The sequence below is a fragment of the Xiphophorus hellerii genome, chromosome 13 (genome assembly GCF_003331165.1).
Source record: "Xiphophorus hellerii strain 12219 chromosome 13, Xiphophorus_hellerii-4.1, whole genome shotgun sequence".
NCBI classification, from domain to species: domain Eukaryota; kingdom Metazoa; phylum Chordata; class Actinopteri; order Cyprinodontiformes; family Poeciliidae; genus Xiphophorus; species Xiphophorus hellerii.
Window position 1 is genome coordinate 7,884,310 of NC_045684.1, and position 16,145 is coordinate 7,900,454.

The 16,145-nt window shown below is 39.9% G+C and overlaps 2 protein-coding genes across 6 annotated transcripts; one reads left to right on the plus strand and one right to left on the minus strand.

Annotated features, from left to right (window-relative positions):
* The first annotated feature begins 776 nt into the window (after positions 1-776).
* Positions 777-9,586, plus strand: tdg.1 (thymine DNA glycosylase, tandem duplicate 1). 3 transcript variants are annotated; one of them, XM_032580454.1, is made up of 12 exons: positions 777-930; positions 1,477-1,552; positions 3,378-3,544; positions 4,343-4,662; positions 4,763-4,832; positions 5,940-6,075; positions 6,184-6,266; positions 6,368-6,462; positions 7,635-7,806; positions 7,958-8,110; positions 8,805-8,925; positions 9,272-9,586. In XM_032580454.1, exons 2-12 carry the CDS (start codon positions 1,494-1,496, stop codon positions 9,372-9,374), a joined length of 1,479 nt encoding a protein of 492 aa, XP_032436345.1. In that variant the 5' UTR covers positions 777-930; positions 1,477-1,493; the 3' UTR covers positions 9,375-9,586. The 3 variants fall into 3 exon arrangements, with proteins under 3 accessions (XP_032436345.1, XP_032436346.1, XP_032436347.1); XM_032580455.1 differs by having other exon boundaries at positions 8,805-9,586; XM_032580456.1 differs by lacking the exon at positions 1,477-1,552.
* Positions 9,587-9,980: 394 nt separating this feature from the next.
* On the minus strand, positions 9,981-15,641 carry LOC116730918 (patatin-like phospholipase domain-containing protein 2). 3 transcript variants are annotated; one of them, XM_032580493.1, is made up of 8 exons: positions 14,819-15,641; positions 13,542-13,774; positions 13,353-13,418; positions 12,646-12,798; positions 11,822-11,882; positions 11,496-11,708; positions 10,466-10,606; positions 9,981-10,242 (listed from the first exon to the last, which is right to left on the minus strand). In XM_032580493.1, the coding sequence occupies exons 1-8, from the start codon at positions 15,021-15,023 to the stop codon at positions 10,175-10,177; spliced, it is 1,140 nt and encodes a 379-aa protein (XP_032436384.1). In that variant the 5' UTR covers positions 15,024-15,641; the 3' UTR covers positions 9,981-10,174. The 3 variants fall into 3 exon arrangements, with proteins under 3 accessions (XP_032436384.1, XP_032436382.1, XP_032436383.1); XM_032580491.1 differs by having other exon boundaries at positions 12,589-12,798; XM_032580492.1 differs by having other exon boundaries at positions 9,981-10,247; positions 12,589-12,798.
* Between the last annotated feature and the right edge of the window lie 504 nt (positions 15,642-16,145).

Sequence of the window (16,145 nt, forward strand, 5' to 3'; positions counted from 1 at the left end):
ATTGATTGGATAATGTGTTTAAAAACTGAAGGATGGTACCTCATTTGATGTAATTTAAACTTGGCTGCTTTAAGAGGGGTGAATTCGAAGACCTTGCAGTCCTCTTTCTGAGATAATTTCAAGATACCAAGGTCGTGTTTTGGCCAGGTGAGGTCAGCAGAGATCTGTACTACAACAAATTTAATGATTTTGCACAGTTGGTGATGTTGAAGGGGTTTTTTTTTTTCCCCCGTAGCGGAAAAAACTTTAAAAATTCGCTAAATACTAAATTCACTAAATTTAAATAGAAAATATTTGACAATGCTACAGATACAAGCCAACATGAAAATGAAACTTTTAACTGTTTTTGAGTTCGACAAATGTGGTGTCAAATTAGAATTTATTGGCAGACTTACAACAATAAAAGACTGAAATTGAAACTCCAAATCAGAATTGTTTAAAAAATAAAGTCAAGGAAACTCCGTAGTCGGTTTTCAATTGTCTTGCCTTTTAAGCAAATGAACGTTTTACTATCGCCGCACTAAGCATGGCCCTTTAAATACTACTATCGGCCAATCGCAGACAATCTCGCGGTGTTTGAAAGTCGAGCGGCTCATACCAACTCTACAATAGGTGTAGTGTGGATATATTCTTTGAGATATATGGTGCTATTGAAATTAAAAAAACGTAACATTTGTAAACGGAATCAATTAAAATTTAAACAAAAGACTTTCCTTCGCAAAATTATAACGTCCTTATCATTTTTGTCTCCAATCCACCCCTCCGTGTGTAACATGAGCTGTTCCCGTGTCAAAGTTGGCCGGTTGGCTTGTCATGTCTTTGTTGCTTCTGTAGCGCCGCCAGAAACTGTGCATTGAAGTGTGGCTCTGATGGGTTATAAGCTGATATTGTCATAAGAGAGAGCAAAAGTTTTAACCTGATTCTCACAAGGTATGTTGACTTCCTTAAACAGCAACAAGAAACTGAATGTTTAGAGTTTCTTTCGGGTTTCTCTCAGTGGAGCGCGGCGGCTAGGTTAATGGACCAGCTAGCTATCGGCTAGCATTAGCTGTGTTTGTGGCACTGTTGGTAAACATTAATAAACAGTTGGGGTACATGCCATTACACTGAATATGAAACATGGACTAATATGAAGCTTATTTAATTAATTGCTAATAATATGCTCCAAACCTACGTAATAAAAGCTAAGCTGGAACCGTCTTCCATTTCATTAGTTATTGTGTTGGCTGTGTCTTTGGAGGGGAAAACAGCTGCATCCCTTTGTTGTCAAGGAAACTACTCCTGGTTGACTGTACTGTAATGGTCCATCGCCATAGTTTGCTTGATGTTAATGTTTGTCTTTAATTTTCCTTGTTGGATGATGTAAAGCTAGCACATGCATTCACTTTCATACCCTGTCCTACATTTGTGTGCTAAGCAACCTGTTCAGCCAGCGGCTATGTTTCCTCAATATGCATGTTGATTTATTTGATAAAGTGAAAAAGAGCCTAAAGATGGAGGAAAAGCTGAATGGATCACTGCCTGTTGTCTCCCCGGAGTATCTTCATCAGTGGTGAGTCTTCCTCCTCACCAGTGTAGCCAGGAAGTAATCCGTGTGTGTGTGTGTGTGTGTGTGTGTGTGTGTGTACAAAGCCTCTCAATGGAAATGAAAGCATGTGCATAGGCCTGTCACTTAAAAAAAAATGAATCGCATGATAAATTTAAAGAGACTCCATCATTTTAATTTGCTTGATTTATCGTTTTTCTCTTTTCTCTCTCTTTTTAATCAAATTCTGAATGACAAAAGTCTTCAATCTGATGCTTTCTGGTCTCAACTATCTCGGTTTGAAAGATCATTTTGTTTACAGAGACTTCATAGTTCGTTTTATTTGTTGTTTTGTTTATTTACTTTGGATATTTAAAATGTCTTCCAGTTCCAGTGTTTAAATGTTCATTAGAATTGAAAGTCTATTGATCTTTGAGAAAGTGTTCTTGCATTATTAAGCCATTATCGGTAAAGCATATGAAAATCGTATCGAAACAACGATGTTATCGTTTATCGCAATAACTTCTGGGACAATTGATCGTATTTGTTATTGTGACATGCTTACATGTGCACTTATTCACCCTTTTGCCTTTGTCTTACCACTGTCATCATCATTCCATAGGACGCTGACCATGAATGATGATTAATAGTAATATGAGTTGTAATATAATGTCGATCAATACCAGGAAAATAAAGAACCTGGAATTTTTTATTTTTTTTTTCTTAAGACAAACGTGTACAAACAATTTCTTGACTGCTAGAAAATGTGTTTTGGTTTTATTTCTCTACGACATTTTACGGCATTAGTGGCATTTATTGAACAGTAAGTAGACAGAAATGACGAGAGAGAAGAGAAAAAGAAGAGGAAGACGTACAGGAAGTTGCCGGGACCGAGAATCGGACTCAGGACTATCTCTGCGATTGGTGCACAATCTCCACCAGCTGAGCCAACCAACGCACTAGCAAATACTTTAGTTAGGAAATATGTCAGCCGCTGCTTTAGCTATAAACACTGACATGTTACTATGTTTCTGCCTCCGCATAATTAAACCGAATGAAATTTACATACAATTGAGTGTCATCATTTTAAAAACTGACCACAAGAAATAGATTATGACGGGACTTTTTCGACCCCTTCAGTCAAAATGACGGACAACTACAAAAGTCTAGAACCTCCTCGTCCATCTGGAAATGAAAGTGGGCTAATGCAGTGCATTCTGGGATTTATAGTTTTTTGTTACGTGTAGTTCAGTCCTTCATGACTGGAGGCCCAACAGATTGTCAAAAGTCTTCTTTCCTCAGTTAAAACGTTCACACCAAAGGGCGTTGCTGGCAGTATGGTCCGTTCACTGAACTAAAAATCGGCTGCACTTATTGGTCATGGCTGATAAAGCCGAAAATTTGCCCGTTTTATTCACTTGGCAATTTCTTTTAAATAGCTCCATTCACTGTACTGTGAGTTATATTTGCAAAAATAATTAAATGCTATGTTTTTATTAAAAATTGTTTCAGAAAGGTGGTACCTGACTTTGTGCTTATGAATAATAAATCTTAGAGGACTGCAGAATTTTGAATGTATTCCTACAAGACTTATTGCCTTCATAATATTAGTTTATGCTGATTATTATATTAAAATGCTTGATATTGACAGTAATAACTGCATTTGGTATTTAAGCGCATTATCTTATGATCAGATTTTTTATTTTAAATAAATTTTTAATAACATTTTTTTTTTAAAAAGGCAGTGATTGGATTAACAATATTAAGGTCTCTTTTATTCCACAGAACACCCCGGGGGCCTTATCCTTACAATCTTATAATTTCATGTTTCATTGATATTGTTCTACCACAGGGTTCGGTCCGCCCAGCAGTTTCAAGCTCTCCAGGCTCAGTACGCCAACTTCAACCCTCAACATCAGTTCCACTACCCCGAGAACCCGACTGCGGAGGCGGCCAGGGCCCACATGGCCAACCCAGAGCCCACCATGGAGCAGACGGAACCTGCTGACCTGACTAAACGTACTGGGAAGATTTTTAAATAATAACAAAACATGCGCGGTTTAGAGAGTCTTGTTCTGAATGTTCACATTCATGCCAATTCCTGCTCTTTGAATCTGTGTGAAAATGCATTGTTGTTTAAAGGGGCAGTATTTTGTATTTTCCGGGCACATAGTGTTAACTTCAGTTGTTATCGAACACGACTTGAAAGAACTTTGACATTGTAATTTATCGCCTGGAAATTGGGCCTCTATCTCTTTAAAAACTCCTGCTCTTTCTGAAACTCCGCCTTCAAGAAGTCACCACAACATGGCTCCGCTATTAACCCTTTCACGTTTTTACTGAGCAGTAGCTCCTATAATAAGCTCAGCAGGTGCTAATGTTTGCTAATTGCTGCTGGCTAGTCTGAAGGAGCTGAGTGGGGGAGAGCTGCTCTGTGAGGCAGAAGCTTGGAAACTACAGCTCAGAGGAGGAGCTTTGTCCTCGAAGGCGGAGCTAGGTCCACCCAGGTGTTTTGTACAGCTATGTTGTTCCCATGGAGATTAAGAGATTTCTCAGACATGCATAAAAGAGTCAAAGCAACACTCCAGGTTTGCTTTTGATGAGGGAGTAACATTATAACATGATGGGAAGCTCAAAAAAGTTGATTTTATATAATACTGCACCTTTAAAATGAAACATAGGAATCTAATATTAAAGGAATTAAGTCTATCTGGAGATGTTGTAACACCAGTGCGTTATCACAGTCTGAGGCAACAACAACCATCAATCATAAAGTTCTAAAAGATAATTTTTGTTGTACAACCTTTTTTCTTCTAGCTCCAACTAAAAAAAGAGGTAGACCAGCTCAACCCAAGGAACCAGGCGCGCCAAAGCCCCCCAAAATCCCCAAAGCACCAAAAGCCCCAAAGGTCCCGAAAGCACCAAAACCACCGAAAGACCCAAATGCACCAAAAGCTAAACCAGGTCCAAAACCCAAGAAGGCCGCTGAGGCTCAGGGTGAGGGCAAGCAGGAGAAGATCGATGAGAGCTTCAAGAAGGTGAAGAGGAAAGTGGACCGCTTCAAAGGGATGACGGAGGAGGAAGTCATGAAGAAGACATTGCCCGACCTGCTGGATTACAACCTGGACTATGTCATTGTAAGGTCCAGTTTTTACCTGATTCTCCATGTTGGAGAGGCTGTGTTTGGAGGGACTTCAGGGTTTTGGTAACCGTAGTGGCATCTTGTTTTATTTGCAGATTGGTATAAACCCAGGACTGATGGCAGCTTTTATTGGCCGGTGGTTTCCAGGACCTGGAAATCATTTTTGTGAGTTCTGATGCGACGGTTATTTTTCATTTGTGTCAAAGTAGTAACAATGTGCCTGTAGTGCCACCATAGATTGAATACACATGATGTTGTGCAGTTTAACCCTTTAAATCTTAAGTTTTGAATCTCCGCCTGGATATATTTGCTTACTTTAATTGTACTTAATTGTACAAAGTTCTTTAGATGTCCTCTGAGTAAATGTATTTGCCCATTTATCCATAAGAACTGGAACTTTCAATATGTAGCGAGTTATTTTTGCAATTTGCCGTCTATTAAAAGAGCGCCCCTCAGATTAATTTCACTCCCTACGCTACAGCTCTGCTACGGCGGGGATGGAATTACTGTAATAACCTTATATTGGCTGGAAATTTCACCCAATATTTGGCTGAAATATTGGTTGAAATTTTTCATAGCGCAAATGTTGCGAAATTATGGTACTGCAAATTTGGCAGGATCGTTTGGCTGAGAAGGGTTAAAGACATTTTCACATTGATCTTTTTAGGCATTTCCCATACTTTCTAGTTCTTCGTGGGCTTCCGTTTGTAAGGCTAGGGAAAACAGTGGCCGTTTTAGTTGAACTATTAACAAAATTTGTAATTTAGATCAAAATTTAAGAGTCAGGGCGCCAGGAAATAACAGCCAAACGGTTATCAGCCTCGGTTATTGCTTAGAAACAGCTGCAGTATGAGGTTTTGCATTGAAAAGTTTCGGAAATGAGGCCAAATTAGTCGTAAGCTGCACATTTCAGACATGATGGTTTTGATGTTGTAAGTATCTGTCGGCGTAAGCGAGGTTGATTCTAAGTTTGTTTGTTTTTTGTGTCAATTCAGCGTTAATCCAAGCCTGCTACGATCACTACTTGAGAAACAACACAGTTGTTTGCGTTGGTGGGTTTACTACATCATCAAGTGTTGCATTCATGATCTTAATTCTTATAGGAATTTTATGTTTATTTTTTTTTTATAGGAATTTCTGAAGATTAGTGAAATATATGAATTTGGAAATGGGTTCTGTTTGGGACTGGATGAAATCTACTCCCACCTTTGGTTGTTTTTAGGGAGCCACTAACATTTGTTTATGTTCTAAACACGGATTGGCTTTTCCCAGGGAAATGCCTGTTTCTGTCTGGATTTACCGAGGAGCAACTCAACCACATGCACGACACAACGCTGCCGGTCAAATACAAAATGGGCTTCACCAATATGGTATCCAGGGCAACACCGGGGAGCAAAGACCTCTCCAGGTAGCCATGTGAACTGGTGAATAATAAAACAAGAAAGAAAAATCTTAAGATCTCCACTTCAGATTTTGGTAAAATGCTGCATTCTATGTTATTTTTCTCCCCCATCAGTAAAGAATTGCGAGAAGGAGGGAAAATTCTCGTGGAGAAGTTGAAGAAGTACAAACCGCTCATTGCTGTGTTCAATGGAAAATGTACGCTCCCCCCCCCCCCGACCACCACCACCATCTATTCAGTGATGTTCAGAGTAACACTGATTTGATACAAAGTAACATCGCATTTTTTTTCTTCCCAGGTATCTATGAAATGTTCTGCAGGGAATTGTTTGGCAAGAAACCGCAAAAGCTGGAATTTGGTTTGCAGCCGCACAAGATCCCAGAATGTGACGTGGTGAGAGCAGAAATCTGCCTTTACATTTACGTCACTGTAATACATCAAATTTAAAAAAAATGACAAACGCGCTGAAGCTCCAGAGGAACAACAACACCTGAGCATTCAGCAGTGGTATTCACAAACTTCAATAGACTATTTCTGTACATTTGTTGAGTGGTGTCGGGGGGGACGAGGGGGTTTGTCGCACGTTGCAGTTTTCGCGTATCAGAAGCAAGGAGGCTGAACACAATGCACGCCACGGATTTTTGTTGGCAAAACAAAATATTTCATTTTCCTTTTATTCCACAGTCGTACACGGCTTTGTGTTGGAGATCACATGAAATACAAAGAAAATTCGCTCAGGATTGCGTTTGTAACATTCAACGGCAGGAGTAAATATCTGCCAAAATTTTTTTTGATTAATTTCAGAAATTTTCCAGAAAAAATGCCAGGATATTTTTTGAGCTTGAAGAGTTGAAAATTTGCTGTAAAAAACAAACAAACAAAAAAAAAAACACTATGAAATTTTTAGATTAATCTCAGAAATTTTGGAGGACAAAAACCACAAAACATTTTCAACTTTTTGAAACTCAAGAAATGTCTTGAGTTGTTTTGGCGGGAATGTTTTGTGTGCAACACATGTTACCAAGATGCAACAAGACGCCATCTTGGTAACATTATAAAATGTGGAAAAGTAAAAAAAAGAAAAAAACGTTGCATGGCAGTGTGTAGTGTGGCTTACAGTGCTATCAGCTGGTTTGAAAAAAAAAATTTAATAGGCAACTCCAAACTTAACATAGAGGACCTTTGTTTACTTTTTGGTCAGAAGAAAAAAAATCTAAAATGAATCACACCAGTGTTATAAAAATGTTCAGCGATTAAAACAATCACCACAGCCAGTTGGTAACATTTGTCAGACTTTTAAAAGCTATATTTTTTTTTGCAACATGAATATTTTTTTAATATCCCAACCTAAACTGTCTAATACGGTTTTGTTCTCACGTACTTCCCAGACAAAAGCTATTATTTCAAACTGCTAATAATGTGCTGAAAAGGTAAATGACGCCTCATCATCAGATCCGTCTCAGTAGTAAACAAAGATCACCTGTTGCCAATTGAAACACTTCTATAGGCAGCTTAGCATTTATAAACTACAGAGATTCTTCTCCATTGATTGGTTGCCCCTCCAGGCCTTGTACCTGATGCCTTCCTCCAGCGCCCGCTGTGCCCAGTTTCCTCGTGCTCAGGACAAGGTTCACTTCTACATCAAACTGCGGGAGCTCCGGGATCAGCTGAAGGGCATCCGGAAAGCTGCCGAGATCGAGGAAGTCAACTACACATTCAATCTTCAGTTAGCTAAGGGTAGGCTTCGCTATCAATATGCATATGTCAGCTAGATACGCTAGAGTAAATGATTTAAACCCTTTTACACATTAATATTACAGCAAGATAGTCGGTTTGATTTGAGTTTCATTCAGCGTCTTGTTGATTTCCCCCCCCCGAACGCCAACAGAGGATGCGAAGAGGTTAGCAATAAAGGAGGAGCAGTATGACCCGGGGTATGAGGACGCCTACGGCGGCGTGTATGTGGAGAGAGGAGCTGAAGAAGGCCAGGCCAATAGCCAGACCAACGGTCACTGTACGCTCTCGTCTACCGCGAACTCAGGTAACTACCAGCAGATGGCTAAACCTGAAACGAATCCTAACAGGATATAATAATGGGATTTATTTGAAACATGAGCCACTAAGGTGACATCTTAAATCATTTATCTATACTTAATTTGGGGCTCCCACTCAGGCTGTTTTCTCAAGCCATGAAAAAACAGCTTGAGAACAAGGTTAAATTAAGGAATTTAAGACTCCTTAAAACGTCTCAAAGTCAAACTCCTAAAATTAAGGCCTTAAAATGTCTTGTGTTCATTTTTTAAAAAGTAAGTTGGCCTTAAATAAGTTAATCACAGATCTTAAATTTTGCCGTGACAGAACTATCTAATCTAATTCTATGTTTTCTGGGACTTTTCTGTCAGGTAAAAGTTTGAGTTGCACTCAGGCATTTTCATTGTGTTCTGTGACTCAAAACGATTGAGGCTACTGCTAACTAGCTGATAAAATACACTAACTATCTAGCTCGCTAGCTTTTTTGAGTCATAGATGCAAATTTATTGCATCTCGACAAATTTTATACATTTCTGTGGAGATATAGGTCTTAAATTCCATTCATAATGTCTTTAATAGGCCTTAAAATGTCTTAAATTGAAAGTAAGTTGAAAATCATTTCAAGGGCCATGCTTTTGACGCCGCTGGCGTAATGCATTCAATAATCCTCCGTCTACATCTGTCCGTTTGTGGCCCGTCCTCAGAAGGAGCACAGGAGGCGACCACATCCCAATCAGAGGGTCAGCTCCCAGACGGACAGTGGATGACCCAGTCGTTTGCCGATGAGATTCCCAACATCGGCAGCGGACCAAACGCCGGCAGCGTGTGAGGAAGACGAGAAAAGTCTTCGTCAGAGACATTAGCTAACTCGGTCTCCAAACCGCAGTCGGTTAGGTTTTAGATATTCCCTTTTTTCTTTTCTTTTTTTAGCAAAGTGGAGTATAAACACTTTTAGGATTTAACTGAAACTGCAGAATGTTGTTTTTTCTGCACATTTTATTTTTGTTGTGTTTTTTTTATATTCATGAGCCATTTTACATGTGTAAATCAGGGACATAACTGGCATAACTTGTAGACATTTGTGTATTTAAGCCTTTGTTTTTAATCGCTGTGTTGTTGAGGACTGCACTGTGCTGCAGTTGGAGTCAACATTATAATCTACTGTTTCCAGGTTATCTTTAAGCTCGACTTCTCTGGAGGGAAGGATCGAACCAGGATTACTGCTACACTCAAGGTGCTATGAACTGATACGATGCACAGTAACGACTCGTTGAAACCACATATTAATGTCATCGGTCCTACAGCTGGATGGCTGACTAGCCTTTCAAAGTTACACAACCTATAATGGTTTTCATTAATCTTTTCTTTTTTGTTTGTTTTTACTTTAGATGCTTTGGATTATGGTATGTTTATTAAATGTTTATTAACTGTAATTGGATTTTAATGAAACATTTCTTGATTAAAATGCTATTCTACTGAGTCATCACTCACGTTATGGGATTTCTGCACAATCCCATAAGGTCAATCACATGGGATTAAAATCAATCCTATGTGATTGATTTAACCTAACAGCATTTGCTTAAATGCCATATTTCTACTTTTTACGCAACTCTCTCTGTTTGTATGAGTTTGGGAATTTACTGTAAATGTCAACCAATGCCCAAGTTAATTTAAAAAAGCAAGCCCTCCCATAAATTGGTGTTATGTTTTAGAGATAATCCACAACAGGCACCAGGGTTCTCTGCACTGTCAAAAAGAGAACTATCACGTATTAAAAAAAACAAAAACACATTTGCTATTTTCAATAACGAATCAAGTCTAGTGTTTTACAGCTTTCTCTTTATGTGAATTTTATAGATAAATTCAAGTAAAAACGGGGGTTCAAGAAAATATGACCTTTATTTGATAAGAGCATTAGAAATTATGAAGTTAAATAAAATAGTTTACACATACTTCTGTAAATGGACACGTTCCCATTTTTTACATGCTTTCTGTGTCCAACATCATCTTGGACATTTTCTAGAGAATCCTGTCCTGGTACAAAAACCAACAAAGGACCAAATGAACAACTGGACTAAAAGTAGTCTGGGTTCAGACTTTGTGTCTCCCTCTGTGCGGTCGGCGCGGTCCGAGCCAAAGGACCTGTTCTAATAATGAGTTAAAAGAAAAAGAGAGATGAGCAATCTGCCAAGTTCATGCTTTGAAATACCTTAAATCTTTGAGACAAATCTTTTTGGGGTTATCGCTCCAGATTCTCCATGTACATTATGCCACATATGAAACATAATAGGCGTCCCGGTTTTACTTTACTCTTTTCCATTCCTTTTTTTAAAAAAAAAAACAAACAAACTCAAATCTACTTTACCTTTGGCAAGCGAGAGGCCGAGCTGGATAGGCCGGAGGGGCAGAGTCAGCATGTAAATGATGAGTTTTATTGGGAGGAAGTCAGTAAACCGAGACCACCAGCTGCTTGGGTCGCGATTATGCTGGCACGCCTCACGCAGCACTAACATGTGGAAACACAATCAAAACACAAACTTTATGGTCTGCGTCAGAAGACATTTGAAATATATTATCTTCATTTTGTTTCAGTCTGTGACCTCATGCTGCTCAGAGTAGTAGTTTGTATTTAAAAAGATACTAAATCTAACTCTATTTTAGCCTTGCAAGCTACGGATACAAACAATTAATCGATTTATGATTAAATGTTGATTAGCGGTTTATTAGATTAAAATTAGCGCCAATGATTAACTAATAACGTCGGGTTAGACCGTCTTTTAGTGTTGTGGTTTGGCCGCCATCCAGCAGAGGGCGCTGCTGATCGTCCTCAAGCGGAGCCAGTTATAGCGGCGATACTACAAGATCCACTTTACGCGGTTCGGTTTTGAAGTAAATGAAATTGACGAGGTCCTTAACTTAATAGCGCTCCTTCAGCCGAGCTACACGATGGAGTAGTGTCGACTTCTCAACCAAAAACTACTGATTTGCTATGAAACCGGCGGGCCGAACACAGAAAAAATGTCCCATGATATAAAAAGACATGATGGCAATAAGCACGGTTGAGTTTGAGGACTGTGTAAGTTTAATAATGTGAGGAAACCACAATTTTTCTTTTACTCAGTCAGTACTTAACACAGCTGACACACACACAAACAAATTTTAATAGATGGAATGATGTGCTTCTTTTTTAAATGAGGCAAATGAAAAATGTTGCCCTTCATGTTATGGAAAGACGGCCGGCCTTATTGATGCAAGAAAAAACTGGAGTTTTTGTGGCCACTTATCAATTAATTGTTAGTCGATCGATAGGAGCAATAAACTTTAGACAAACCGATTAATCGATAACTTGCATCCCTACTGCTGTCAGGACCTATAGTGTTTGTTTCCACTCTGACCTTCCTGGATGCTGGCGGGGAGGCTGTGGGTGACTTTGTGGCTAAGCTGTGTCTGCTCCTCCTGCTGACGGTTTCCTCCTTTGCGCAGCCTCATCTTGCTCAGCCTGGCCTCTTCTGCATTAGCCCGCTCTTTTCCACGCTCACGACAAGCAGGTGTGGTCCAGCCTTTCCCCAGCAATAAACTCCGAGGGATGTGCTTCGCACCGAGCAGATCTGAAGTCATACATTCTTGACTGGCAATGTACTTAGGCCTAACTTTGCAGACGGCAATAAAATAAAAGTTTTAAAGACCTGCTGTGAGTGAGGATGGAAGTGGGAATGCTCACCCCTTTCTTTCAAGAAACGAAGAGCGTCCATGTAGCCATTGTGGCAGATCTCACCTAACTTCTGATTGGCACAAAAACACAAAGAAGAACTGGAGGTTTTCTCTGTTCCACCTGGTCTGTTCATTGTTAAACATCAAGAATAAAATCAGGATTAAGAAACAGAATACTCAGATTTGCACATGTAGCCGGGTCTCTATAAAAACAAATATTCCCACCACATTGTTTACAAAAACAATATCGTACAACACTGAATCGGTTTCAGAAAGGTTTTTTATCCACATGATGAATGCAAACATATTAACCCTGAGTGTTGTTTTAAACATGCCAAACCCACAGGGGGCAGCGTAGCGCAGAGCTAAAACCTACAGTATGTCGGCCAATCAGAATCCTGTTGGGAATAGAACATGACGCTAGGAGGTTTATTTGCATGGAACTGATGTAAAGGTTGAACCGCTTTACAAAAATTGCATATTAGAATATAAAGTTAATAAAATACAAGATGATGTTGATTGGGAATCATGTCAAAGGAAATACGTGGGAAAATTATTTGTTGCAATCTGCAATGCATGGGAATGTAAATCTCCGTTTCCCCATGGAATTTTCTCAACAATTGTTTCAGTTTTTTATAAATAATCGTTTTTAGTGACGTCAAGCTGAGTTTTCATGTGGACGAAAGACCAAAGCGCATAAAAAAGTATTCGCTTTTCCCAGATGTCCGCCTACGTCTGGACCGGACCTAAAAATCACATTTCTCCATTTCCACTCACCTCCAGAGTTGGAGGGAGGAACGAGGTACACACACGGTAGACGTTGCCGGTGTTAACTTGAATGCTCACGTTGCCGTAGTGGACCTCGAAAAAGTTGAAGGTCCCCTCCCTGGGGCAGATGTCGTTCTCGCCCGAGAAGGGGGCCATGGTGATGGTGTTTCTGTGCTCAAACAGGGGCATGTTGTTGCTCAGAGCTCCATCCATATAGTACTGAGGAAGCAGAGGTAACTGTGAATCTAGACGACCAGGTGCAAAAAGCCCTTCCAGGTTTTGTTGAAGTCCGGTGCCTAAGTGCTTGATTTTACACATCTGTTGCCACATCTGTTGTTGATTAGAAAATCCCTGAATTCATGGATTTGGAGGGATGAATAGTTGTGTTAATGTTAGTGTATAAAGTTAATATTGTTATTGCTAGATGGTAATAACCACACACTGCATAAATACAAAATCTTAAGTTGTTTTTTTTTGTCTAGTTGCTAGTGGAAGTATCTTGATACACTCTGGATAAGACAAAACTAATTTACAAGTCAATTTTCATCAATATATCCCTGTTTTTGTATCCTAACTTTAAAATTCTGTAAATGCTCGTGCTTAAACTGTTTTTCTTTTTGTTTGTTTCCAAATTAATTTTCCAAGTTGAATTTCTCATCTTTGTTGCCGATTTGTTTATGAAATGTTTTTTGACTTGAAACACTGTGGCTGCTGAGTTAAGCTAACTTGAGTTTATCCCACATGTGAAAACCATCCAGAGGGAACAAACTCACCACTCCGTGGTATGACGGTGGTTTAAAGCCACAGTAGACGGGGAAAAAGCAGCTGCACATGAGTACCTGTGTGGAGAAGCACAATCACTGCAGCTGCCTAAAACTACATTTCTATTTTTGCACTACTTCGTGAGTAATCTACTCTTGTTTTGCCGCCCCTCATACAACGACGTGATCCTCAGTTCTAACCTGAATGAGCTCCTCTCTAGTGTCAAACTTCGACACCAGCACATTTTGTCCGTCCGCCAGTCTGGTGAGGGACACGCAGAGCCTCCCTGATGCCCGCAGGTGGGCATCCTGCGGGAGCTTCTCCAGCAAAGAGTGCCGCACCGTCTGCAGCATCCTGAAGGTCGGGTGGAAAACTCCCAGAGTGTGTTTTCTGGCCTCCTTTGCCAGGTTTAAAATGCTGAAACACAGCTGTTCTGAGGAGGGAGAGAGGTTGAGACTTCATAAATTACAGTAAAAATGAGGCATGTACAGTACAGACCAAAAGTTTGGACACACAGTTGTGTCCAAACTTTTGGTCTGTACTGTAACTGTAATAGATTGTTTTTAAAAATATATATTTTTTAAAACTGGGATAACATGAGACAGATGATGTGTGGGGGGAACAAAAAAAAAAATCACCTTACTCTGCCTCCTCCCAGATCTAATCAGAAACAACCAATGAGAGCCAGGGGAGGGTCTTAGCGCTGTCAATCACTCTTTCTCTACCACACTGCAGCTGGTTCACCACAACATAGCCCGTCATAAATGCTAATGTTAGTCAGCATGTCCACCAATGATATATGGATAAACGGTTTTCCTGTAATGACAAGTTGATTCTCTGCCATTAGGGCATTTAGCAGCGCCAAGAAGAGGTTGATTGACAGCGACAAGACCCTCCTCCTGGCTCTAATTGGTTGTTTCTGACCGGAGAGGTGCATTAGTAGGGAGAAGCTGTAGGAGCTGGACATTTTCACAGATTATCTGTCTGATATTATGCAGTAATGACATGGTGACAGTTTTAACAAATATGTAAAAAAATAACACAAAACCCCCCTGACTTTTTTACAGTCTTGTTTTCAAAATCTTTTTGTGACATGATGAATCTTTAACCAACCCTCTGACCTACTGTTGGGTTCACTTGACCTACTGTTGTGAATGCTGTGTTTTGCTTTGATTCACTTCCGTTATCTCTGAATATGATGTGAACTATGGAATTTGCCCTCACATTTCCCCGTGGGCTCAGAGCCGCATACAGCATGAAGAACACTTGATTTAAGATAATGCAGAACTGGAAAAATATCAGAAAGTCTTTACTTTAGATCTGAATGATGGCATCATGTGAAACTTTCTGATACACCATAGTTGGATTATTTGAAAAAAAAAAAAAAAAGTCAATTTCTAATGAATATATGATGATCCTATTCATACTTCTATGTGTTTGAGAGATATTGAGCAGCGTGGCTCTATGGAGGACTCACCAATGGGAATCCCCACAGCCAGGGCTGCTGCCACCAGACAACCGGAGGAGGCCCCCCCGAACTTAGAGGCTCCGTGCAGCAGCTGAGGGACCCACTCCAGGATGCAGCTCAAAGCTCCGACGTAGTAGATGCTCCTAAATCCACAGCCTGCGAAAGAGATGTTCCACTCCGAGGACAGGTCCACCATTCTCCCTCCGTCTCCCATTCAGCAGAACTCAAACCATTCTTATCTCCCGATCCTTTGCGGGGATCCCCACGCCGCAGCTGATTGCGTCTGGGTTCCCCGCTGGGCTGAAGAAACATGCGTTATCTTCAGGGGGCGGGGCTTAGCAGGATCAAACGTTACAAAACAGGAAAAAAGTACAACCCACTCGCTCACCTCCCCCCCCCCACACACACACACACACATTACTAGTGATCAAAACAGCTGAATGGTATGTGACCCTGCACTACTTAGCCCTGTTTGAGCCCCAGCTGTGTCGCATAAGAAGACCTGGCTTATTAAATAAGAATATCCTGTGAAAGCCTTGGTGTTTTTCTAATATATTTGAACGTTTATTAAAATATTAATTAAAAATAGAAATGGTACGATGGAAACCGAAATATTTTTTTCTATAAATTCCTTTAATATGCAATAAAAGGAGCAGCACTGTACAAGGTGGCATTGAATTTAATGAAGAATAAGAGTAAAGACTTATTGGTGGCTACCTTTTCCTAAATGACTCAGACTGTTATCATTATTGAGATATTTCTAATAATAAATACTATTTTAATCATTTCAACAATTGGTAATATTGTGTAAAAAAATTTTACTTGAGATTTACATCATTGGGGCCTGCCATGCAAAGCAATGGCAGGAACCTATTGCTATTCTCCCAATTCTTTATTTTTCATCCGTAACCGTTAATGCGGCTCATACCGCTGGGTGCACACCTACAAATGAGGTATCAAAACATGCAGAAAATTCACGCCATTGGAGCTGTTACTTTTGGTGGGATTCGGGGTTAACATGGCGACATAATTCTCAAAAAACTATGAAAAAAACCCCATTATAAGTCAATGGGAAAAATCCTAGAAATACTCTATTTTTGAGGATTCTCTGTGTCGTCACGAATTCACGTAGAAATGCCATTCAAATTTCATTTTGTAGATACGTCTGTGATCTCTTCGAAAGTGAAGACGGCTCGTCGATACCAGTTACGGTTTGTCCACAATTTGTCTCTAAGCAACCCAAAGTTTCTCATTTTTCCTAAAATTAGAGTGTGAATCTTCCTGAGTGCCCCTCTGCTAGAGTGAGAAATGAAGACAATTTTTCACCCCAAAATAA